This window comes from Pseudorasbora parva, chromosome 12 (assembly GCF_024679245.1).
Source record: "Pseudorasbora parva isolate DD20220531a chromosome 12, ASM2467924v1, whole genome shotgun sequence".
NCBI lineage: Eukaryota > Metazoa > Chordata > Actinopteri > Cypriniformes > Gobionidae > Pseudorasbora > Pseudorasbora parva.
In genome coordinates this window covers 3,325,514-3,353,125 of record NC_090183.1, presented here as the reverse complement: position 1 = coordinate 3,353,125, position 27,612 = coordinate 3,325,514, and the positions used below count along the sequence as shown (strand labels likewise).

The 27,612-nt window shown below is 40.4% G+C and overlaps 1 protein-coding gene across 2 annotated transcripts in view; it reads right to left on the bottom strand.

Annotated features, from left to right (window-relative positions):
• Positions 1–27,612, bottom strand: part of LOC137093828 (cadherin-22-like) — a 247,716-nt gene that overhangs the window by 10,808 nt on the left and 209,296 nt on the right. For both annotated transcript variants that reach the window (XM_067458760.1, XM_067458761.1), the window contains 2 exons: positions 19,854–19,971; positions 6,833–7,084 (listed from right to left, as the gene is read on the bottom strand). In XM_067458760.1, coding sequence (XP_067314861.1) covers positions 6,833–7,084; positions 19,854–19,971 — 370 coding nt within the window. The remainder of the gene's footprint in view (positions 1–6,832; positions 7,085–19,853; positions 19,972–27,612) is intronic.

The window sequence follows — 27,612 nt, the reverse complement described above, 5'->3', positions numbered from 1 at the left end:
ACGCGACACGCGAGCGTGTTGGAAGCGTTTCCAGGCAAAATAGATTAGGAAAAGATGTTTATATGTAATTTTGACACACATACATATTAATAAATGACACTTTCATGTTTGAAAGTCTGTAGGTTAACATAAATGTAGACATAGGCCTATTTGTAATAATTAAAAACAACATAATTATCGAATTTGAAATATTAAACCTGTCAACACAGACAGAAATATTCAGTAGCCTATTTTGCCGTCAACACCATAGATATGTATGGTCAATAAGCTTCTGCCGACGTTGTCTTTGCAGTATCAATTGGCAATATATTTATATTTAACTTGAAGTATAGGGCCTCCCTGTACATTATTAGCAGCAGCAGCGCCGCTGCTATTAATGTACAGGGAGGCCCTATACTTCAAGTTAAATATAAGACACGGCAGACACGCTTCTGGTGTGCAAAGACAGAGAAAACACCCCGCGGCTGACACGCAGCAGAAACGCCACGCTCACACCACGCTTGCAGTGTGTCTCCGGCCTTAGATATTGTAGCTGCACTGTAAAAAAATGTTTTTTGTTGTTTTTTTTTTGTTGGTTTAACTTAAAAAAGTAAGTAACCAGGTTGCTTTCAAATTTTGAGTTTATTGAAATTAAAAATTTGAGTTGATACAATGAAGGAAATTTGTTTAATAAATAGAAACTCAAAATATTTTTGTATCTGAACCACATAAAAAATATAAAAAATCATGAAAATAGCACAAGTTGGCATGTTTCATTGCGTCATCAGAAAAAAAATGTGCTTACAAAATATTTTAATAATATTTTAATAAAGGTTGTCAAATCTCAAAAAAATGTCATTGTATTAACTAACAATTTTAATTTCAATGAACTCAAAATTTTAATTTTAAGGCAACCAGGTAACTTTTTTGCTAAATAATTTTTTACAGTGTGATTGCTAGGTGGTACTGTAATGCACCCTCGAGTTTGTGATATGGTCACTCCCTTTCGACACGCCCCCAAAACAGTTTGACATGCCCCCTACTTTTTGCCACACCCCTATCTTTTAGCATGTCCAACGGTTCAATATGCCCCACTACCTTTTAGCATGCTCTCAAACATTCGACATGCCCCCACATTTTTGCCACACTTCTATATTTCAGCATGTCCTACCTTTCAACTGTTCAGCATGGCCCCTACCTTTAAGCAAGACCCCAACTATTTGACATGCCCCCATCTTTGCCACCCCCCCCCCCCCCCCACCACCACCATTCAACACATCCCCTTCTTTTTGGCACACCCCTATCTTTCAGCATACCCTACCTTTCAACTGTTCAACATACCTCCTCCCTTTCAGCACTCCCCCAACCGTTCGGGACTCTCCCTATCTTTCATCACGCCCGCAACCATTCGACATGCCCCCTTAATTTCAGCACTTCCCCAACTGTTCAGCCCCCCCCCCCCACACACACACCTTTTAGAATGCCCCCAACCATTCGACATGCCCCCTTAATTTCAGCACTTCCCCAACCATTCAGCAGCACCCCCCCCCCACACACACACCTTTTAGAATGCCTCTAACCATTCGACATGATCCCTACTTTTTGGCACAATCATATCTTTCAGCATGCCCTACCTTTCAACTGATCAAGGTTCCCCCTACCTTTCAGCATGCCCCTAACTGTTCCACACCACCTACTTTTTGCCATACCCCTACCTTTCAGCATGCACCCAGCCATTCCACACACCCCTATCTTTCAACACTCCCCTAACTCTTCAACACACCCCACCTTTCAGCATGCCCCTAACCGTTCGGCACGCCCCCTACTTTTCAGCAGGCCCATACCTCTGACCTGGAGATACCTAGCCTGGCTCTGCCCTCCTACGTACTTCCGCTCAATTTTCATTTTCCTTCAGTACTACGTCTGGGACTGCTGTGTAGTCTTAGGTTTTCTCCGAACAAATTTTTACCGGTCCAATCAGCGAACAGAGGGAGTGGCTGAGAACGATGACGTTCATGTCGAGCGCTAGTTTGAGATGTAGTTCAGTAATGGCGGAGGAGAAAGATGCAAACTAAACCATTCATTGCATTGTGGCACCGCTGCCGAATATCCAGAAGTTAAAGCCGGGGCAATAACAGTCTTTGCTGGGGTTTGTTGGTGGCCATGATGTTGTGGCCCTCCAACAGGGTAAATTCAGGAAAAGTTTGATTTTCCAGATCGCTTCGTTAGTGATGAAGGAGTTGGCTGAAGCTATTCGGACGGTAACGGTTTCTCGTGGGGTCGGAAGGTATTGCCATCATTTAAGTTACAGGGACTGGTCAGTTATTTTATTGCCATCAGTCTCTCACCACCCGCGCAAAAATCCCCGGTCAAGTTACTGCTTTTGACAAACGCAAGGTCGTGTTGATGTAACAGCTGTCCGAATCCACATCTCTGAGTTTTCAACAATATATCACTTCAAAATTCACTGTTTGTAATCATTTTTGACCACTGCAGAACACCGTACGGTTGCTTTGCTGTTATTAGGATGCATTTCTAGACTTGTATTTCCTTAAAATGCTGGCAAGTATTTAGAAGAGCAATACATTTCATCACCGCTCAGACAAATTAAAATAAAAGCACTTAAACATTTGAATTAGTCCGTTATTTATAGAAGCATTTATTATCATACCAAGCATATGACATTTTATTTACAGCATACAATCATGTTACGGACGTACGTGAGCGCCGCGTTCCCGATCACAAAGCTCTCCTGTCCACCGTGGCGTGAATAAATCACAATCCGAATGCACGAGTTTTAGGTTTTATCCTATAGTTTTATTACTGAGGTGGCGTGCACATGTGCACTTTAATTTTGTCGGATTTCCATGAGTGAAACAGGCGAAGGGCGCATGACATACGTCACGACCAAACGTTAGCGATTGGTTATGGCAGATCCAGAGTGACTTGGGACAGATCCAATAGTTTAAAAACCTCAACAGGGTGCCCGCCTTCGCGGAAATAAACCCTTGTCAATGGAGAGTGGCCAGACTCTATGTACAAATGAAATGTACAAGAGTCTGGTAAAACCAGGCAAGGAGATACCCATACTTGGCAGAAACAACAACTACAGTCAAAACTATTTCTAAAGATAGAGTAGAAGCTGATAAAAAATAAGCTTTTACATCAAATTGTTGCCTTATTATTTTTTTTTATAATTTTTTTATGTTTTATAATTACAGTCTCAATGGCATCCACGTTCTCACAGGTACTGATTTCAGAGATCAGCCTGAGTTAAAGTTTTGGAAAGTTTGCTGTTGATTTTTTAAAAAAATATGTCAAAATAGTTTTTATACATTTTTATTTGAATGTTAGTTTTTTGTTGACTTGGCAAGTAGCTGAAACAAATGTTTTGTTTGTTTAATTTAATTGTATTTCAGTTAATGTAATGTTAATGTATTCAGTTTTTATTATTTTAGTTTTAGTTTCAGTAATAATAATATCTAAACTTAATGCTTAAATGTTTACAAATGTAACAATACAAATACAAATACAAAAGTGGATCAGGAAGAAAAGCCTAAACAATGCTTTCAAAGACTTCCCTTACTAAAAGTATGAGCAATAATGATAGTGATGCTTGACTGAGCAAACAGGGCTAATTAAACAGAAAGGATGTGCGTCTGATGACCCGCACACGACTTATAAATGATTTACCGCATGGAAGATGAGCAACAGGGATAAAAAAAAAACTGCTCAGTTGACTGAGAACAATTCATGTCGCATACTTTCTTTCAAGAGAGGGGGGGGGGGGGGGGGAAGCTCTAAGTGCAGAGAAGAGAAATAAAGAAAGATATACTGAGGCCAAAAGAAAGTCATGAAACTTTCAGAGATGACAACAGAATCGCAGTCCAGCGGCTCTTCTACACGGAAGGCGGAGTGCCGTGGATGTCTGGAAAGGCTGCTCTATTTAAAGCGCTCAGCGATCCGCGGGGACAGCGGTGCTGATGCTGCTCTTTTTGCCGGCAAGGGCTGCATCCGTCCCGAGCTTCCCTTAACTCACCCGTTCTCCGCTAGAGAGGCTGGATGTCATTCACTGAGGCCTTATTGTGTGTGTGTGTGTGTGTGTGTGTGTGTGTGTGTGTGTGTGTGTGTGTGTGTGTGTGTGTGTTCGCTCTGCGTGAACAAAAGCTTTCATACTCCGCCTGATAGAGGATGAGCAGCTACAGTCAGTGGGCAGAGGATGCTGAATGAAATATTGATCAGCTTTCATGTCATTCTAGTTTTGTTTTTTTGCCTCCTGCCGCATTTGAACCCACGAACAAGGTTTTAAAAAATGATGATGGACCATTAAAAGAGTTCCAGCGGTCGTGGAGGTAAATATGATGTGTGCGTGTGCGTGTGTGTGTGTGTGTGTACAGGCAGCACAAATGTGCAGTGCTTGCTTGACGCTCTAGTCTGCTGGTCTCAATGCACACTAGTGATGAAAGGTTTTATTAATTGCTCCATGAATGCAGATATTAATGCTCAAACACGCATTCTCGAGTGGATGTACTTGCATCTTCGAGATCCATCAGTCATCTGGTGATCGGTGTTTTGTTAAAGGTGAATATATATACACATGGCATACATACTGTGTATAAATGCTGAAGAAATCTTCTCGATCATTTACCACTTAATATCAATGGAGAGCCTACCCCAAGTAAATGCAGGAGTGTGTACAGTGTGTATGAATGCGATCAATGGAAAGCTATCAGATGAGAACTGTGCGTAAATGTTTGAAATATGCAGACAAATGTTTGAATGCGTCTACTAATTTTTTAGTGCATTTTTCTAGAATTTTATAATCAAATAATATTTGCAATACATTCAAACGTCGACTTAAAAAGCTTTCTAAGAGCATTAAAAAGGAATCAGATTAATTAAAGTGTGTAAAATATTTTGACTTGTTGCATTTAGTCATTTAGCAGATGATTTTATCCAAAGTGAACAGCGACTTCAAGCTATACATTTTATCGGTTCATTTGTCTACTAGGATTCAAACCCACGATGACCTCTGCAGCGTTCATGATGCTGGTACTCAACATGCTGTCAAATCTGTCACATTGTTTCAGATATAACCATAAGATAATATAATATATATATATACAGCATGAGACCGGCGTGAAAGAATCACATATCAACTCGGGTTATAAAAGTCTTTCATCGCGCAACAAAAAACAAACAAAACGTAGTTATTTTTCATGTGAGCATGTGATGCAACTTTCTGTAACGCATTTTGCATTCAACAAACTCAACCCACAGGAATTACATCAGTAATGAGTAACACGTTCATCCACCTCGTAGTCCAAGCTCAAAGCGACAATTTGCACAACACTAAAACACATTCTTTACTTAAGTTAATTGCCTGTTTGGATTCCTCCGCATGCATTTCCCATTTGCACTTAAAGAGGCCAGATTATGCTCTTTTCCAAAGTCTTGATGTTGTTTTGGGCTCTAGAAGAACAGGTTTCATGCTTGAATGCTGACTATTTCCCCCTTATTCTCAATTTTTGCAGCTCCTCGCTGTGTTTATTCCTGTCTCTATGAAGCCCCGCCTTCTGAAAAGCACAATGTGCTCTGATTGGTCAACTGGAGCAGTGTGTTGTGATTGGTCAAGTGCTTCAAGCATGTTTGAGAAATGTCGTGCCACATAAGCCGGGCGTACATGGTGTGATTTTTGCTGTCACCGTGTGAGAGGAAATGCAAAACAAGCCGAGCACGTTAGGAGCACCTTACATTTTTGTATCTGAAGCTATTGCAGCAACATTGAAAGCTCCAGTCTCTGTGTTTAACGTGAAAGCTCGTGTGATCTCCGCTGGCACGCCGTGCAGTGTACCAGCTGATTTGATGCGATTATCAAATGAACTGACTCGTAGCGTCTGCAATATCTCACGACATCCCGAGTGTCCGAATTCGCACAGTGTACGCCCGCCTTTACCAACACACTACTATCTGACTCAACCAGGCCCCGCCCCATTATTCTGCCTATGAATTGTTTCAGGAATCAAGAATATTGTGATGTGTTTGTTCCCAGGAGGAAACTTAAAACTACAATGGGGGCGTTTCAGAGAGTTCAGAAACACTGACACTGATATAGAGAAGAACTCCCGCTGGAGTCAAACAGCAACATTACACACTAAAGACAGATGAGCATTTAAAAAGGCATAACACATCCTCTTTAAGAAACTGAGGAATGCATTGAATTGCCTTATTCTGTGTTTTTGTCTTGTTTCTAGTAAAAATTCTTACATTAAGAAACATTTACTAGACAAGCACAAATTCTTGTCTTGTTTTGGGAACAAATAACTCAAAATTAAGAGTTTTATCTTAAAATAAGATAAATAATCTGCCAATGGGGTAAGCAAAATAATCTTGCTTTCTGTTTGAATTAAGATCATCTTGCTTACCCATTTGGCAGGTTATTATAAACAAGACAATAATTTTTGGTTGTCTAGTAAATACTTCAGTAACACTTTAGTATGCGGAACACATATTCACTATTAACTACGAATTTTGCCTAAATAAACTCCTAATTTACTGCTGATTAATAGTTAGTAAGGTAGTTTTTGTATTGGGTAGGATTAAGGGATGTAGAATAAGGTCATGAAGAATAAGGCAATAATATATGCTTTATAAATACTAATAAACAGGCAATATCCTAGTAATATGCATGCTAATAAGCAACTAGTTAATAGTTAATAACTGAACCTCAAAATAAAATGTTACCAATACTTCTTTTTTTAAGAAACACGACAAAAATACTAAGTAAGAAAAGCATTTTTTGCAGTGCTGACATTGACATCAATGAAAAAGTTGATGAAGTAAAAGATTTTACCAATGAGGATGAGGATGCACACCAGCAGTGCGATGAGAGCGCCGGGGCTGAGCGCAGCAGACATGACGTAGGCCGTGGCGTTGCAGGACTGAATGGCCCCGTCCGTGTCACATCCACACACGTGGATGGTGAGCGTCCCCGTGCTGCTGAGGGCCGGAGGGCCGCTGTCCACCACCAGAATGGGCAACAGGTACACGTTCTGCTCCTGACGGTTGAATCCAGACCGCTGCGTCCTGATGCCGGCTGTGTTGTCTAGTCAGGGAGAGAAGAGCACAGACAGAATGTTAGTACTGGCAAATCTGCCTCAGTATATTCAATCTGTTATTCATACTAAAAATATGCAACATATTATCTCTGAAAAGGTGAACCTGAAACCAGTCTAATTAAACAGGAATTTTAATTAAGACCAATTAGTCAGCTTGCTGTTAAGACAACCCATCACATTCCCTTAAAAACAATTATTAAAACAATAATAAATAAAAAACGATATTAATACTTTTCAGCAAGGGCACATTAAAACTCATCGAAAAATTACACTGTTACAAGAACATTCTATTTCAAATAAATGCTGTTTTTAAAAACTTTTTATTCACCATATATATGAGAAAAATACTATTTTTCAGGTTTTGAAAGAAGTCCCTTCTGCTCATCAGGACTGCATTTATTCGATCAAAACACAGGAAAAAAATTTAATATTGTAAAATATTATTACAATGCAAAACAGCTGTTTTCTATGTGAATAAATATTAAAATATAATTTCTTCCTATGATCAAAGCTGAATTTTCAGCATCATATACTCCAGTCTTCAGTGTCACATGATCCTTCAGAAATCCCTCTCATATGATGATTTATTATCAATAATTAAAAAGATTGTGCTGCTTAATATTTTATTTGAACCTGTGATACGTTTTTTCAGGATTCATTAATGAATAACATTTTAGAAAGAACAGCATTTATTCAAAATAGACATCTTCTCTAACAATTTAAATATTTACTATCACTTTTTATCGGTTTAAGTAAATAAATATTAGCTAATAACTAAAACCATAAATTAAAGCTGCAAGCAGCAATGAAAGGGCCCTCGCACCCGTGCTACCGTGAATGAATGAAAGAATGAATGAATGAGGCATTTTTATAGCGCTTTCATATGTACTACTGTACACCCAAAGCGCTTTACACTCATGTCAGGGGTCTCTCCTCAACCACCACGGTTGGAGAGGAGAGAGGGTGATTTCAGTGGGAGAGCCAAATCAGTGGATGGGGATTATTTAGAAGGCCATGATTGGTAAGGGCCAATCGAAGGAATTTGGCCAGGACACCGGGTTACACTCCTAGGGCCCTATCTTGCACCCAGTGCAATTGACTTTGTACACCGCCGCATGTGTCATTCCTTTTTTGCATCCGCGCAAAGCGCGCTTTTCCCTCCACAGAAGCACGTCGCTAAACTAGTGAATGAACTTGCGCTCCCTGGGCGGTTCAGCGCAAAAAAGGAGGCGTGTTCCGGCGCAAACAATCCCTGGTGCTATTTTGCTGTTCCATTAAACAATTGCGCCACTGACCAGAAAAAAACCTAGTCTAAAGTCAGCAGCGCGTTGCGCGTTGTTCATTATGCTATTTTAAGGGCGCATGCTTGACCATAATGTATAGCGTGCACAACGCGCATACAATTTGCTTATGTAATCTACACAGATGCAACAGTTATTTTTGCAAATCATTAATTGTTACACTAAAAAAATATTAACACATGAGATGACGGAAATCAGTGTGGTGTGAAAAAATTGTGGCTATTTCCTCCCACGCCTGTTTAACTGACGCTATTTTGGGGGTTTCTCCCATCCCCATACAACACAACTTCTCTGTCTTTCACTGCTCTTACAAGAACATCAGTCTCCTCGGCTGTGAACCGCTCCTGGCGTGCGCCTGGTAAATACGCCATAATAATAGTGATCCATAATGGAACTTGCGCACCTGCTTTTAAAGGGAATGTTGGATGACGCTCTGATTGGTTTATTCACGTTACGCCCAAACCACACCTATGAATAATGAAGCTACTTCAGACCAACCCATTTTAGACTTGCGCCGGGTGCAAGAGCCATTTATCCTGCCGGGAAAATAGCAACAGCGCCGAGACCCGCCCACAAAGTTACTTGCGCTTAGCGCTTTGACACTTGCGTTTCAGATCGTTAAAATAGGGTCCCTACTCTTTTACGAGAAGTGCCATGGGATTTTTAATGACCACAGAGAGTCAGGACCTCGGTTTAATGTCTCATCTGAAGGACGATGCTCATTGATCCTGCTACCAGCTGGTGGCGCTATGCCTATAACAATGTTTATGTGTAGCCTTCAGGGCACTTATCGAACATACGACATTTGCGGCAGATTGGACATTCTTTGCTTAAGTTAAGACAGCTTCCTGTTTCGTGATGATAATAGCACTCAGCTAAGTGTTGCTAGCATGTTTTAGAATATTTCTAGCATGCTTAGTACTCAATTGCATATTTTAGTATGTTGCTAGTAGTGAATCACAATGTAAAACACGTCACTTCCTGTTGCCAGTGGGTGGCACTATTACTATAACTGAATAAAGGCATGTAGATGTCTTCAGCTCAAGACTCTTATCAAACATGTGAAGTTTGGGGCAGATCGGACATTGTATGTTTGAGTTACAACAACTTCATGTTTCCAGTCGAAACATCCAATATAGAGGGAATGCACGTTGATGTCACCGTCAGCTGGAGCAACTGCGATTACGCCCCGCTGAGTGGCAAAAAGACTGAGAGGAAGCATTGTTTTATAGCATGAATGCAGCGAAAACACACAAAACCAGGCCCGGCGCCAGAGGGGGAGGCTTGTCCACGGACCCAACGGACATCGCTGTTCCGAGCTTGAGATGGACTTGATAGTGCAATGTTCTCACTTAAACCACAGCCAACCTGCTGCTGCTTCTGCTTTAAGAGGGAAACGCTGCCCATAACTCCTTGTCTAGGATCTGTAATCCTCCATAAGAATTCGTAATAATAGCGTATTATTAGCGAAAAGGAGCTAGCAAATGATCCAATGTGTATCTGTATTTTTTGCACTCGTCAAATGATTACATTTCCAACGTGTTTTCGCAGCGGTGAGTAATGTAGCCAATCACAGACATGTTTGTAGATATCTACAATGGAATTGGCCAATCACAGGTGTTGAACTTGGAATCCACTCACCACTCGAGTGTTTGTCCAGGCGCTGAGTTCAGTTAGCAAGCGCTAACTTGAAAATAAGAGATTCATTGTATACCAGCTTCACTGCAGAAATCTGTGAGATTGCGTTTATTGAATGAGTGACAGCTTTTAGTGATTATAAAGGGAGCACTCTTTGCGCGCTGTCTGGGCAATTATAATTTTTTTATTAATAGGTCTATAATATATTCAGAATTTGAATAAAAAAATTGTTTCCCATTTGTGACAAGCGGCCACATACACGCTTTAATACACTGACCCATCCACATATACATGTGGGATTCCCTCGAAAAATGTGTGACGACTGACAGTTATAAATAATCATGTCAAAATCAGGCTCATAAAAATGTCAGGAAAACACGATTCCTGCGATTCACGCCCCTCCAAATCTCTGAGTTCAGGTGTTCAATCCCTTCATGGCCACAGGTGTATAAATCAAGCTCTCGGCCTGCAGACGCTTCTACACACATTAGTGAAAGAATGGGTCACTCTCAGGAGCTCAGTGAACTCAAGCGTGGGGCCGTGATAGGCTGCCACCTGTGCAATAAGTCCATTCCTGACATTTCCTCACTACTAAATATTCCACGCTCAACTGTTAGTGGGATTATAACAAAGTGGAAGCCATTGGGAACAACAGCAACTGAGCTATGAAGTGTTAGGCCACGTAAAATCACAGAGCGGGGTCAGCGCATGCTGAGGGTCGTAGTGCGCAGAAGTCGCCAACTTTCTGCAGAGTCAACAGCTCCAGACCTCCAAACTTCTGTGGCCTTCAGATGAGCTCAAGAACAGCGTAGAGAGCTTCATGGAATGGGTTTCCATGGCCGAGCAGCTCATCCAAGCCGTACATCACCAAGAGCAATGCAAAGCGTGGGATGCAGTGGAGTAAAGCAGCCGCCACTGGACTCTAGAGCAGTGAGACGTGTTCTCTGAGCGACCAATCACGCTTCAGTCTGACAATCCCATGGACAAGTCTGGGTTTGGCGGTTCCCAGGAGGACGGGACTTGCTTGACTGCATTGTGCTCCGTCTAAAGTTTGGTGGAGGGGGGGTTATGGTGTGGGGTTGTTTTTAAGGGGTTGTGCTTGGCAACTTAGTTCTAGAGAAAGGAACTCTTAAAGCTTCAGCATACCAAGACAAGAACATGACTGTCCACCAGTGTACAAAGCGTCAGTCCATAAAGACATGGATGAGCGAGTTTGGTGTGGAGGAACTTGACTGGCCTGCACAGAGTCCTGAGCTCAACCCGATAGAACAGCTTTGGGATGAATTAGAGCGGAGACTGAGAGCCAGGCCTTCTCGTACAACATCAGTGCCTGACCTCACAAATGAGCTTCTAGAAGAATGGGCAAAAATCCCCATAAACACACTCCTAAACCTTGAGGAAAGCCTTCCCAGAAGAGCTGAAGCTGTTAGAGCTGCAAAGGGTGGGCCGACTCCATATTAAACCCTACGGATTAACAATGGGATGTCTTTAAAGGTCATGTGCATGTAAAGGCAAGCGTCCCAAAACTTTTGGCAATATAGTGTAATTTTGAAACCCATATCAGGCGTAACATTTTACCACTTCTGACGTGAGTGCAAAGTTTAATAAGTTTTCGAGCATGTTTAGGCCCTCAAAAATGTGATACATTGAATAGAAGAAAAATAGACAGAGCAATTCCAAAAGGTTCCTCACACCATCAGTGCCCTAATTAAACTCACTGTAGGCTTTTAGCAAGAAACCGCAAGTCTAAAGTTCCTCAGAACTGGCCCAAAAACTTTTACAGCCGGCTGCAGAAATGCCAGACGTACGAATGTGACTAACACTGGCAAACAGCAAAATACTGTGAAAAAACTACAGCAACAACTCAACTAATGGACTTGCATACGGACACACAAGCCATCCATCATGCAGGACATACATCACTGTCAGCTACACCGCTAGAGCACGACTTACTGATAAATACAGCACGCGTTACCAGATCTGTTAGAGAGACGGAGGATTTTTGCTGAGTAAAAGCACTATGACATTGTGACTTGACTGGACCAGTAAATCTTCTCTCAAACGCTCTCTCATTCTCATAAATATAGCACACACACACACACACGCACATACACACACACACACACACACACACACCATCAAATAGGCAACAAATCAATTTCCCTTTCTAAAGTCTAAAAACATCAGAAATGGAGACATTACCATAAGCAAACAACAGCTGAGTTGTTTTCCATGCAATGAGCTGAAGTAAATATACTGAGATGTGTTTTAATATTTGACATAGCTTGAGTCATTGATTTGGTTATGTCAAAATCATCAGCCAATCATTTATTAAAGAGCACAGAGCCGTGACCTTTCAATATTAATCTAGTTGGGCTGCATCTTTCTGGCAAACACCTAAATGACAAAAAGAGTACGCAGAAGGAAATCATTGATTGAGTTCAGCACCTCGTATCAGCGTTCAGATTAACTTCATAATTGATTTTGAGTCATCAAAAGCTGTGAATCAAATTTAGTGCTTACGTTTATAAGGGTTTCTGCACTTTTTGACCGATGAATTACTATGACCTTTCCAGTTGCTGGATATTGATTTTTTAAATGATTCAGTTTGCTAACAAGTGACACACAGAAAAGAATCGACTCAAAAGAATGATTCGCTCACAAGTCGGACATCACTATGGACAGGTTTTACTGTACACAAGACAAGAACAATAACGAGCTGATGAAATATTGTATATAGAAAAGAGCTTCTTTATACTCTTTTCTATATACTCGTGTAAGTGTGCGTGTGCGTGTGCGTGTGCGTGTAGACTTTCCTGTAGCTCAAACAGTAGAGCATGGCGCTAGCAATGCCAAGGTCATGGGTTCAATTCCCAGGGAGAGCAACAATTGACAAAATGTAAAATGTGTACCTTGAATGCAATGCAAGTTGCTTTGGATAAAATCATCTGCCAAATGCATAAATGTAAATGTAGCTTTATGCATGAATTATGGAAAACATTATCTAGATTTTTTTATTTTTTTAAATTATATTTTTATTAATTTAATATGATGCTTAAATTTAATGACTCTGGACTGATTGCTTGACCTGGTCTGTCCCTATTTGGAAGGCAAACTGCAAATTTTTCTCGGTATCTAAGTGTAAAGTTGCCATTTAATGCTGTAATATGTCATTTTGAATGTTGAAATATTTGTTACATTTCTGTTTTATTACAATATAAGACAATTCAAAACATTTTTGCAAAAACAGAACAGATATAGCAGGTAATAGAAATCAGACTTTATGCCATCTGACTCCACTGCTGCATGGCGTCCACATACGTGGACAGTTCGTTTTAAAACTTAATTTTACTCTACATTTAACTTGATAAAATACTAATATATTCATCATACTTTACTGTACATAATGACGGGCGAGTTGCGCTTGCGTGCTTCTAGTAAACACAGAAACTGGCGAACGGCGGTCTTTCGAATCAGCTTTGACCGCGACTCTGGAAGACTTGGAGTTAAGCTTTTCTCTGAGAAAAGAACAAAGAACGGCACTGAAGTCATTCTTAAAAAGGGAAGATGTGTTCGGAGTTTAGCCGACCGGATACGGCGAATGTTTAATCTGTCAACAAGCTCTGTTTCACCTTCATGTTGCTCTGGTTGGTGTAGCGCTATCCTATCGCGTGCAGAGGGAGTTTGAAAGACAACCGTTTATCCGCCCCTCGGATTGAGCCGTCAATGGTGAGTTTCCAGACCAAACATCTTGATGTGGCTCTGGCTTGTCAGGCTAGAATGTCATAGCATTAGATAACAAAATATCAAAGAAAATCCACTTAAGACTCAGATTCAGGCACTTGCTCTGATGAATCACAATTATTAGAGTCCAAATACTTGTTTTTTGGCATCTGCATTTGCCAGATGGAAACATATTGTAACGTTTCTGTATCGCAGGATCAGATGACTGTGGGCAGAACAGTCTAACTCTTTTGAATACAGAATATGGAAAGAGAACAATAAAATCAAACCGGAACAAAACTTGCCGCCGATGCCAAAGAAAATCCCCAAACAAACTGAGAAACAATGAACAATGCCCTCTGCCTGCGCTGTGTGTTCTGCTTCGACTAAAAGCACGCCAACAGGCAACTGGGAAGCAAACGGACACGGAAACTGTTAGTGGCATACGAGGGACTGACGAATCAAACACTGGTGAGAGAAAACAGCCTCGTGCTCTTGACTGGCTCCAGACGAGCTGTCCAAAATCAAAAGCCAAAAGATGTTTTGTTTGGAGTCGTCAATCAAATTCCCAATGTGCCAAACAGCTCTCTCTCTCTCTCTCTCTCTCTCTCTCTCTCTCTCTCTCTCTCTCTCTCTCTCTCTCTCTCTCTCTCTCTCTCTCTCTCTCTCTCTCTCTCTCTCTCTCTCTCTCTCTCTCTCTCTCTCTCTCTCTCTCTCTCTCTCGAAGGAAGGACTCAGATGTGGCTATTCAAAGCACAAAGTAAGAGATGAGTTTAATATTATAGTGAATGGACAGCTGAATCAATAGCACAGATGGGAAAAAAGTTTGACATTCTAAAAAAAAAAACAGTTTGTCCTCGTGTGTCGGATCACAGAGGGAGAAAGTAACGCACCGCTGCGGTGTCGGACAGAAAAAAAGTGACAGATTCAATCTGACAGGTTGACAAATGTGTCCATGAAAACAGAAGAATGGGGGATATGGGACGTGGGAGGATACAAAGTGTGTTCTTTTGAGTGTGCTTGAGAGAAGAAACCTGTGTAGGTGTCATTTTAGGAGTTCGGAAAGAGTTTCTAGGTCATATTTCATCCCAAAATCAAATGGGATAAATGCTGTTAGGCTGTTAAGCCCTGTTATACCACGCAAACAGACTGCAAATCAGTTTGGTGCCACTAGTACAGAAATGACTCACTTCACCTTTCATTAACCTCTTTTTTTTTGAGAAATAAGCATTTTTATTAAAAATAAATAAATACCACACACTCACCTAAAGGATTTTTAGGAGCACACACTAATACTGTGTTTGACCCCCTTTCACCTTCAGAACTGCCTTAATTCTACGTGGCATTGATTCAACAAGCTGCTGAAAGCATTCTTTAGAAATGTTGGCCCATATTGATAGGATAGCATCTTACAGTTGATGGAGATTTGTGGGATGAACATCCAGGGCACGAAGCTCCCGTTCCACCACATCCCAAAGATGCTCTATTGGGTTGAGATCTGGTGACTGTGGCGGCCATTTTAGTACAGTCAACTCATTGTCATGTTCAAGAAACCAATTTGAAATGATTCGAGCTTTGTGACATGGTGCATTATCCTGCTGGAAGTAGCCATCAGAGGATGGGTACATGGTGGTCATAAAGGGATGGACATGGTCAGAAACAATGCTCAGGTAGGCCGTGGCATTTAAACGATGCCCAATTGGCACTAAGGGGCCTAAAGTGTGCCAAGAAAACATCCCCCACACCATTACACCACCACCACCAGCCTGCACAGCGGTAACAAGGCATGATGGATCCATGTTCTCATTCTGTTTACGCCAAATTCTGACTCTACCATCTGAATGTCTCAACAGAAATCGAGACTCATCAGACCAGGCAACATTTTTCCAGTCTTCAACTGTCCAATTTTGGTGAGCTTGTGCAAATTGTCGCCTCTTTTTCCTATTTGTAGTGGAGATGAGTGGTACCCGGTGGGGTCTTCTGCTGTGGTAGCCCATCCGCCTCAAGGTTGTGTGTGTTGTGGCTTCACAAATGCTTTGCTGCATACCTCGGTTGTAACGAGTGGTTATTTCAGTCAAAGTTGCTCTTCTATCAGCTTGAATCAGTCGGCCCATTCTCCTCTGACCTCGAGCATCAACAAGGCATTTTTGCCCACAGGACTGCCGCATACTGGATGTTCTTCCCTTTTCACACCATTCTTTGTAAACTCTAGAAATGGTTGTGTGTGAAAATCCCAGTAACTGAGCAGATTGTGAAATACTCAGACCGGCCCGCCTGGCCCCAACAACCATGCCACGCTCAAAATTGCTTAAATCACCTTTCTTTCCCATTCTGACATTCAGTTTGGAGTTCAGGAGATTGTCTTGACCAGGACCACACCCCTAAATGCAGTAGAGCAACTGCCATGTGATTGGTTGATTAGATAATTGCATTAATGAGAAATTGAACTGGTGTTCCTAATAATCCTTTACACACACACACACACACACACACACACACACACACACACACACACACACACACACACACACACACACACACACACACACACACACACACACACACACATGTTGGTCTATGTGGTTTACAGGGACTCTCCATAGGCGTAATAGGTTTTATACTGTACAAACTGTATTTTCTATCCCCTTACACTGCCCCTGCCCCTAAACCTACCCATCACAGGAAACATTCTGCATTTTTACTTTCTCAAAAAAACATCATTTAGTATGTTTTTAAGGCCATTTGAATTATGAGGACATTTGATATGTCCTCATAAACCACATTTATAGAGTAATACCAGTGTAACACCCATGTAGTTATACAAATTTGTGTCCTCATAAACCACATAAACAGGCTCTCACACACACACACACACACACACACACACACACACACACACACACACACACACACACACACACACACACACACACACATATACACCAGTCAAAAGGAAAATTACTATTTAAATGTTTTGAAACAAGTATCTTCGTCTTATTAAGCCTGCAATTATTTTATCAAAAAATAACCTTGTTGCTATGGAAGATGTCATCACTATTCCTAACTATGACCACAGTGATTGGCTGATAGATGAGGGGTCTCTGTCAGTGATTTAATTATAGAAATATTTTATTGAAGGAGGTTTGATGTTGCTAAAATGGACTGGCATGGCCATTATTTTTAAGAGTTTCTCCTAATGTTTTTCTTGATTTTGGAGAGAAATATGACCTGTTTCATGAGATGCACTCTTTTACACATCATTGCACACTTGCACAGTTTGTTTTCTCACAGTGTTTGACTAAACAAGTGTGTTTCTAACAGCTATAGTTCCTCTAGTTTGTGTGTCTCACAGTGCATGTGTCTGTGTGTGTGTGTCCCGCGCAGGGGTCTCCGCTCAAGCGTGTGTTTGTGCAGCCCTCGGCCGCCCTCACGTGCTCCGCTGACATTTCCCTGGCTCTCCACAGATGACATTTCCATCCTGTCAGATCAGTCTGGATTTGCCCATGCGTCACATCAACTTACACACATCTCTAAAGAGCCCGGCAATAACACAATCCCGCTCAGCCTGTGACGGGCCGGCGTTTGGGGAGACACAACAAATAGAAGACTGACAAAAGCAGGGCAGAAATTAGAAAATATATACATTGAGAGCTATCTAAAAAGAAAATGCCTGATTATTTGCAGGTGGATTCATGTCAATTATTCTAGTTTGCTCCCTAACCAGATAGCATTACAGGGACATTCCAGGAGCACACTTTATAACAGCCTTAAGAAGACTTTATTTTGTAGAAGGACACTCATCCATCCATCCATCCATCCATCCATCCATCCATCCATCCATCCATCCACCCACCCATATCTATCTATCTATCTATCTATCTATCTATCTATCTATCTATCTATCTATCTATCTATCCATCCATCCATCCATCCATCCATCCATCCATCCATCCATCCATCCATCCATCCATCCATCCATCCATCCATCCATCCATCCATCCATCTATCTATCTATCTATCTATCTATCTATCTATCTATCTATCTATCTATCTATCTATCTATCTATCTATCTATCTATCTATCCATCCATCCATCCATCCATCCATCCATCCATCCATCCATCCATCCATCCATCTATCCATCCATCTTTAAAAAAAAACCATCCATCCGCCGGTCCGTTCATTTTGTAATTTCATGTGTGATGTAATTAGAATTTTTAATGTGATAATCTACCAAACATTTGTCAACTTTTAACATGAAACAAAAATCCACAAAGCATTTTGTTTCTTTAAATAATGATTCTTAAAGTCGAAATAATCAACACAAAAGTATTCCCAGTACATAACAGAAAATTCATGCATATGAATTGGACAGAAATATTAAATACCCCTCATCCTCTGTTTCCGAACACAAACACCAGATGCTACAACAGAAGGTGATGTCATAAAAGTGACAATGCGGCCTACCTCTGGGGAGCGTTCATGAAAGATTGCATTTGTCAAGTCAGACTTACACTAAAAGCTTTTTTTTCTGCTCATATTGGTCTTTTCGGGAGAGCGGATACACTCGCACTCGAGCGTCCTGTCGAGGAGTGTGGAACACGACACATCCTGGAGGAACTGTGTACATCTGATTATCCATGAGCGTCGAGGAAAAGATAAGGTGTCCACTTGGGGAGGTTCACTCAAAGATAGTGTAAAACTGCTTTGTAGAAACGCTGACTGGTTGGATAATTTTGTGAAGTTTCTTTCTAACAGTACGTCAGACTCAACAAACAGACCTGATGTTTCCATTTCACCTGAAGATGGGCAGACAGTCGAAAACTGTCCAACAAGAGAGGATTAAGAGGAAGACAGTGTAACTCGTATTGATTTCTCCTTCGCAGGAGACACAGACCTAAGCTGTGGTCATCGTGCCACACACACACAAACATACACACACACACACACACACACACACACACACACACACACACACACACACACACACACGAGTCAAAGGTGAAATGTCTTTGCAAAACCAAACAGGGACCAGAGTTAAAATTCTGCATCCATACATAAATGAGTCAAAGATAGTCTCAAAAACTGCCCTTTTTCTGATTTTATCTGTAAATGTGATTGTATGCCCATTAACTACTTTGTGGCACCTTTCTGTATAAATCCAATAGCTAATAGATACACCACTGATCAAAAGTTTGCTTTTATTTGATAAAAATACAGTAAAACAGTAATGCTGTGAAATATTATTGCAATTTTCTATTTAATTTATGTAATCAGCATATGTGACCCTGGACCACAATGTTTTTTTTTATTTTTATTTTATTGAGATTTATATATCATCTGAAAGCTGAATAAATAAGCTTTCCATTGATGTGTGGCTTATTGGGACAATATTTGGCTGAGATACAACTATTTGAAAATCTGGAATCTGAGGATGAAAAAAATGACTAAATATTGAGAAAATCTCCTTTAAAATTATCTAAATTAAACTCTGAAACAATTTTCGAGTTGCGTTGTGGTAAATATAGCTACGAGTAACGGCAGCTGATTGCCGAGTGCCACCATTCTACGTCATCACCCTAGAACGCAAACAAAATGGCGCTGCCCACGGTCCAAATGAAAAAATGATTTTTTAAATAACGTAGATCTTTCATGGGTTTTCTACTATATTTTTCAGTAAGAGACATCATTTATGATATATTAAGCCATACAAGTCTTAACACCAGGGGATCCCTTTAAGGGAAAAACATAGTTTAATATGAAAAACCGGTGAAATATCCCTTTAATATCCTAATGATTTTTGGTATAACAGAAAAAATGATAATTTTGATGCAATGTATTGTTGGCTGAATAAATAAGCCTCTCATTGATGTATGGTTTGTTAGGGAAATATTTGGCTGAGATGCATTGTATTGTTGGCTATTGTTTGTGCTCCAGTGTCACATATTAGAATGATCTTTGAAGGATCATGTGAGACTGGCGTAACTATTCCAGACTTCCAAGCAATAGATAAATGCAATATTCATGCATGTAAAATGAAACGATCCGGTGCATCCACAACATATAGTTAAAAGGTAAAGATCCAGTCTCTCACCCTTGATGTCCCATAGAGTAAAGTGGCGGTTGTTGGAGGCCTCGGGTGCCAGCGTGAAATAGAAGCGATGTCCAGACTGAGGTTCATCCCTGTCCACCACACTGATGGTGTGAATGAGCTGGAGAAAGACACAGAAAGAGACTCTAATAAACCTCATTGTGTGTGTGTGTGTGTGTGTGTGTGTGTGTGTGTGTGTGTGTGTGTGTGTGTGTGTGTGTGTGTGTGTGTGTGTGTGTGTGTGTGTGTGTGTGTGTGTGTGTGTGTGTGTGTGTCGTCCTGAAGCGTACATGCATCATGTGTTGTTGAATGAGTAGTACTGTTGCGTTACTAAGTGATCAGATGCAGCATTTTCACCTTCTGGATCATAAAACAGCTGAAAAAATCCCACAGATGCACACTAAAGGAACGTAGCAAGATTGCATGACTACTCACCAGTCGACTTCTCATCCAGAAAAGTAGCGGAGAAGTCAATATTTACCTTATGTAAATGACTCACTGTACACTGTGCAGCTTCAGCAGTCTTAACACCGTGTTAGTCTAGAGTACATCTACACCGCTGAGATGATACCGATGGCAAACCAAAACCTGGATATCTACATTGCTAAGTTCACAAACAGCACAAACACAAGTCATGCTCCACTTGCTTATGGTTCCTGTCAGCCTCTGGCCAACACTTGAAAGGTTGAAGGGCAGTTTGCAATAATTCTGGCTCTTAAAACCACCAGCAGGGACTAATGGCAGAACTGAGCAACTAGTCAACCTGCTGTGTAACATTTAGCAAAACTGCTTTTTGAAATGTGAAATATATATTTAGGACAAACAAACAACACAATAAATTATTTTCATATGTTGTGTGTGTGTGTGTGTGTGTGTGTGTGTGTGTGTGTGTGTGTGTGTGTGTGTGTGTGTGTGTGTGTGTGTGTGTGTGTGTGTGTGTGTGTGTGTGTGTGTGTGTGTAACATGTTATCGTATATTATATATATTATTATCTCTTCAAAATTATTGGTGTTAAATCACAGTAAAGTTAAGATTATAGTTAATGCAATAATTAAGAAGAGCTAACAACGAAAAACATTTTTACATGCAGTAAAATAACTGTAAAACAATTATAGGATGACATTAGTTAATGCACTATGAACTAACAACATAGCATAACATTTTGCACAACAGCTTAGTACAGTGATCTGTAATTATTAAACATAACAAATTATACAAAAGTGAATATACAGTGAACCCGGAGCGTTTTGCACTCATGAAGCACACATTAGAAATGACATTTGTCTTCCGAAACTGTAACAACAAATGGCCTTTTTTGTCATATTATGCTACAACTACACTGAGCTCTGAGCTCTGGAATGACAGTTTCTGTGATAAATCAGAAGCGCAAGGCAAAGAAGTTGTTGTCGCAGTGAGAGTGGGCGTACTTGTGAGAGGCATCGGGCCCAGTTACTACATTAGCTGGTTAGTGAGACAACAGATGGAAGCGCTTAGAAGGGGCGGGAGGAACCGAGGCGCGGGAAAAGAGAGGGAGTGGGCGGCACTTCAGACAATCCCGCTAAAATTCCTGTTCTCTTGTTGCTCATTTCTCATTACACGGTCATCAAAAGGCTCGCACTGCATTTACGTCAATTTTTAGGAAGGTGATAGAAAATCCAAAAGTGTAATTAGAGGAGAGAGGGGGGAAATGTAAATTAAAATTCTTTTTGCAAAGTCTTTCCTGCTCCGAATGAAGTCAGAAAGGAACAATCATGCTTCCTCAGATTGGAAAATGAAAAGGAAAACGCGCGCACGCACGCAGAAAGTGAAAGCAAGGACAAATGCTTGTGAGGCGCAGTGCTATACTCAAAGGAGACCACACACTAACACTGATGTTTTCCCTTTAAAATGATTAAAGCTGGAGTTTCCAAGAGTGGCAAAGTGCTTGCCTTCAAGCCCCAGTCCTCGAGGACGCGCTCGGTTTGATGACTCTACCGTGCCGCGCTCCCGGGACGAGAAACCTACCATTCGCTGAAGCTTTTAAAGAAATAGTTCACCTAAAAATGCACATATTATTCTGTTATACTCACTCACTCACATCATGCCATTTCAAAACCTGCATGCTGTTATTTTTTGTGCAACACTTTTCAATAAACAAGAAGGCCTATATATTTAAATATGACGTATTTATGCACTTGATATGCACTCCATGTCGTATAATGTCATACGATAGATTTAAATAAAGTCTCTCAAATGCCATGTCTAATTCTGCATTTTGAATTCAAATAATATTGACTTTTATAATATAAATAATATAAATAATATAAATAATATTGACTTTTATATATTTGGCAGATCCCTTTATCCAAAGAGACTTACATTGCTGTCAAGTTATAAATAAATATAAATATATAATAATAAATTATTAAATATAAATTACATCAAAGTAAGGCATGTCATCTAAGTGTAAACAAAATATTATCAGGGAATATCAACTTTTGTATAGATATCATATGGTACGTATATATATTATACTATGCTTTTAAACTACTGTACTTTTACAGTGTTTTTAAAAGCCATGATCACCATCTCTAGTTATTATTTATTTATTTATTTATTTATTTAATCAGACACAAGGATGAGTAAAAAATGACAGAATATCCACTTGTGTGTGAACTTTTTTTTTTTTTTAACTTTTATTGTACCCTTTAAACAGTTCATATCTATAGTAACACTTTAATGACACATTAGAAGAAAACAATCACCCTGATGCTTATTACACACACACACACACACACACACACACACACACACACACACACACACACACACACACACACACACACACACACACACACACACACACACACACTTTTTTAAGTATGTTATTTACAGTATGTTTCTGCCCTGAGCTGCTGATCTCTGTCTAATGTAAGAGCTGGACTGCGCATTTACTCATGCTGGTTTAAAGCCCACTGACTGTCAGTCACGCTCACATGGAAACATATTCTGGCACAGAAACAGACCTTGGTGTTAACATTCATTCACGGCTGTGCACTCAGTGCTGTTATCGCAGGCTGTGAGCTGCAGGCAGGCTTGCCAATCATTACGAGAGTAAGTTAAGGTAAAGTTGAGTTAAAGAAGCCTTGTGTGAAATCAGAATTCTCGTTCCTCGGTGTTAAACACATGGAAACTTCAGCTATACATTAACCTTAGAAATGCATGGCTTCAAAATATTTTTTTTTTCATCTGTCAAAACAGGGGCAGTGTGAACTGTCAGGATGATTAGGAGTTCAACCTGGGTCATGTCTAGAGGCTATTTCCTCTCCCTCGTTCCCTCCCGAGAGAGAGAGAGAGAGAGAGAGAGAGAGAGAGAGAGAGAGAGAGAGAGAGAGAGAGAGAGAGAGAGAGAGAGAGAGAGACCAAACTCACTCATCCATGTCTTTATAGACCGACGCTTTGTGCAGTCATGTTATAACAGAGAGTGGCCATTTTTGTTCCCACAAAGTTGGGAGCATGAAATTGTTCAACATGTCTTGGTATGCTGAAGCATTAAGAGTTCCTTTCAATGGAACTAAGGGGCCAAGCTCAGCCCCTGAAAAAGAACCCCACACCATAATCCCCCCTCCACCAAACATTACACTTTGAACAATGCAGTCAGGCAAGTCCCGTTCTCCTGGCAACCGCCAAACCCAGACTCATCCATGGGATTGGCAGACAGAGAAGCATGATTGGTCACTCCAGAGAACACGTCTCACTGCTCTAGAGTCCAGTCTTCCCACAATTTTCATTGCACTTGATGTAATTACATTTTTTATACTGGTTAATAATACTTTTTTTTTAAGCTAACTGTGTGCTTTGTATATGTACATTTCTGAAATATATACCTTGGACACCACCACAGTCTATCAAACCACTTTAAATCATAATGTAGACACATGCATTTACTGAGAAGCAGCATTGAAATATTATGTACTGTGAAAAGCACTATACAAATAAATGTGAATTGAATTGAATGTAAGGCTTGGATGAGCTGCTCGGCCATGGAAACCCATTCCATGAAGCTCTCTACGCTGTTCGTGAGCTCATCTGAAGGCCACAGAAGTTTGGAGGTTGTTAGCTATTGAATCTGCAGAAAGTTGGTTACTTCTGCGCACTGTGATCCTCAGCCTCAACAGCTGAGCGTGGAATATTTAGTCGTGAGGAAATGTCAGGAATGGACTTATTGCACAGGTGGCAACCTATTACGGCCCCACGCTTGAGTTCACTGAGCTCCTGAGAAAGACCCATTCTTTCACTAATGTGTGTAGAAGCGTCTGCAGGCCTAGAGCTTGATTTATACACCTGTGGCCATTAAGAGATTGAACACCTGAACTCAGTGAATTGGAGGGCACCCCAATACTTTTGGCAACATAGTGTATATTAATTATTTTTTTAACAGTGAAAAAGTTCTATGTTAACATTAGTTAATACACTATTAACTAACAAACAAGTTTTCTGTTCTTAGTGATAGCTAATGCATTTCACTACGGCAACATTTTCACCCTTATTGTAAAGTGTTGGCAATTATAAAATAACTAATTTCCATGGAACAACAAATGAACAATTGAAGCATATTGGTCCAAGATAAAAATTAACCAGCTGTGAACCAGCATAGACATTAATTTGGAACGTAATTAAACCACCAGGCAATGAACTCTGGAAATTACAAATGTTCTCGATACTAGAGTAAAACTCCAGGTGTTGAAACTCCAGAACATATTTCATAACTCTGGGAGTACTTGCAGCTGATAATGTTTATGGTTGATTCCATCCACAGCAGCTTTAAACTAAACTCTAGCGTATTCTTCCCATCAGCCTCATTATTCGCAGCGCTCCACTTCTGTCTGCGGCTGATAATGCATACGCTACAGCGTCGGCAGGTCGCATTTAACCGCCTTTAATCAACACACCGCGCTCCAGTGACGGTTCGCATTGTCTGGAGAACAGAAAACTGCACAGAGCGCTACACAAACTCCAGCCACATGACAGAGAAGCAGGGCGAAACAGGACACGTTGTATTTTAAAGATGTTTGTTTATTGGTCTCTTCCCAGCTTGAAAGAGAAGTTTTGGAGAACTCCAGCTGAGCGTCTCCTTCTACACATCCCTCATCGAATGCATGGGCTTAAACTCGTGCTTGTGGAGGAAATGCTGCCCGCGCCTTATGCAAGGCTGGGAATTGGGAATCGGTACTTTTGAAAAAAATGCCGAATCAAATTATTTTCACGGTCTTTGGATCTGTACACATTCCCTGAACCTTATTACGTCACTGATTCACCACCAGTGAACAAATGACTCTTATGAACTGGTTCTTTTCTAAATTCAGATTTAACATATTTGCACAACGGCATGCCTTTTTTATTATCTGACCATGCAAAGATCCAGTTTAAATGTCTTCCAAGATGCATTTAAGATTACTTAATGCTTTTATATTTTTGAGCTTGCACCTAATAATTCAACGGCCGGAGTCAATTATTTCTCTTACGGTTGCCACCACACCTCAAGACATTGTTCAGATGATGTATTTCAAGACATTTGCAAGGTTTTGTCCCTAAAACACCCTTGTGTGCAGAACTAGTTTCTTATGCATTATTAATCTTAATAAAAACTATAATAGTACGCAAATAATACTAAAATGATATGACCACATTTACATGACCTGTATGTGCAGGTATCGGATAGCAATCTGATCAATCAAAGTGTAAAGTGAATCGTCTTCCTCATTATTTAATATAATAATCAATAATTGGTTGGAAAATATAGGACAGTCAGGTGGATGACACAGAAAGTCATTTCAGAGCTGAACAAGTTTTACAAACATGTTGAAGAAAGATAAAGACAAAAATCTTTGGTAGTTTAGGGTCCAGTTCTCACTATTAACTAGTTGATTATTGGATATGATTAGATGTTTATTAGTGCTTATTAAGCACATATTAATGCCTTATTCTTTATGACCATATTCTAAATCTCTTAATCCTTAACTTATCAACTACTTTTCAAGCTAATAATAAGCAGAAATTAGAAGTTTATTGAAGAGAAAGTCATAGTTAATAGTTAATTGGACCCTGATCTAAAGTGTGACCCTGTGTTTTTCTTAACGTGCACTGATGAATCGTTCACAGTAGAGCCAGAAATATGCATTAAGAAATTAAACAGGGTCAATTCTTCACGTTGACTTTAAGGAAGCAGAGCTTTTAATTGGAATGATCCCATTCCTCCTATTTTTGTGACCCTCATTTGTTTAATGAGCTGTTGTTGGGTTGCTAAAAAAGTAAACAAGGGGAAATGAGAAAAGAAGAATAAAAAGAATATATGAATGCACTGTTTTCTTAACAAACGTTAATTGCAATGCCAAGGACAGACACAACAAAAGGTCATGTGATATTTCCAATTCTGAGGGCGAAACTAATGCCTGAGGGGCTTTGTGGAGGGAAAAGGGAAAACAGAGAGAGAGAGAAGCAGGGACTTCTAAGAAAGATAGACAGAGAAAAATAATGTGAAGGGGGGTAAGATTGTAAGAGAGAACCACTGTGTGGGAGTTTATTGAGTGGCAAACACAGCTCCCTCAAGCAAAATCATCTAATTAGATTTCCATCCAACAGCCCCTCATGACCTCTTAAGCTGCGTCAGGCTTGGAAAGTGAGAAGAGAAGAGTCTCCCAAAAGTCTAGCACGTTCTCCGGAGTCTTCCAGGACCAAAGGTCCTCTGCCAAAGTCTTCCTTCTTCACACAGAGGAGGAGGATGTTGACCTCTGAGACGGAACGGGAAGTTCAAGGAAAAAGTTTTAATTTGCATGAAATATCCACCAGCCATGAGGGGAGTTACTAATTGTAAGTAGTTAGCGGAGGCGATAATTACATTTACACAGTGCTCGGAAAAACCTAGGAATATCAAGTTGTGATTTCCAAGCCATGAAAAGTCAATGAAATTAATAAAATATCTAACAATTACATAGCAAGTAAAGAATTCTTCAATTACGCTCCACTTCAAAATATTTAATTGGCTAGAAATTGAGTGCAATTGGTATAAAAAAATTTCAAATAAAAAAAATCCATGTCCAATTAATCACAAATGATTGCATGGAAAATCACTTGTTAAAAAGTGGGAACGCTGTACATTTTTTAGAGAATCAGTTCATTTAGATTAATTTCATTAAACTGGTTCAAAAAAATTATAATTCAAGTATCTGTATAGAAATTTTTAGTGCCACTCAAGACAAAAGGAATACTAACGCTGCATTCACACGGGGCGTAGGCGTTAACGCTTCCCATTTACTTTGAATGGGTGACATCATCCTTTGCCGAACTGAATTGTGGGTTCCGTCGCGGCGCTTCACTCGCATTGCAAGCGGCAGAAGTTGAAGAATTCTCAACTTTTCAAGACCCAGCGCAGGCGTCATCCAATCAGATCGCCGTATGCAAATATCCTACAGCAGACGCTAGCCAATTGCGTTCATTACTGCTCCGTGAACCATCCAGACCATAGACCATTAAAAATCCAGACGCAGCTCCTGGACCACTACATGATATTCTTCCCGCTCTCGGTGCTTTTTCAGGATTTAATGTACTTAACAGCTTCGTGCACCTGTGCAGTGCGCTGACAACAACTACACGGGCAATCGCACTCGCACATACAGCCAAATCGGCATCCATTTCATCTCACAGACTAGCTGTCATAAAAAGGCGCTTTTTTGTGTTGTGTTTTGGTCCAAGCAGCAAGTTAATGTGATTGGCTGTTGTCACT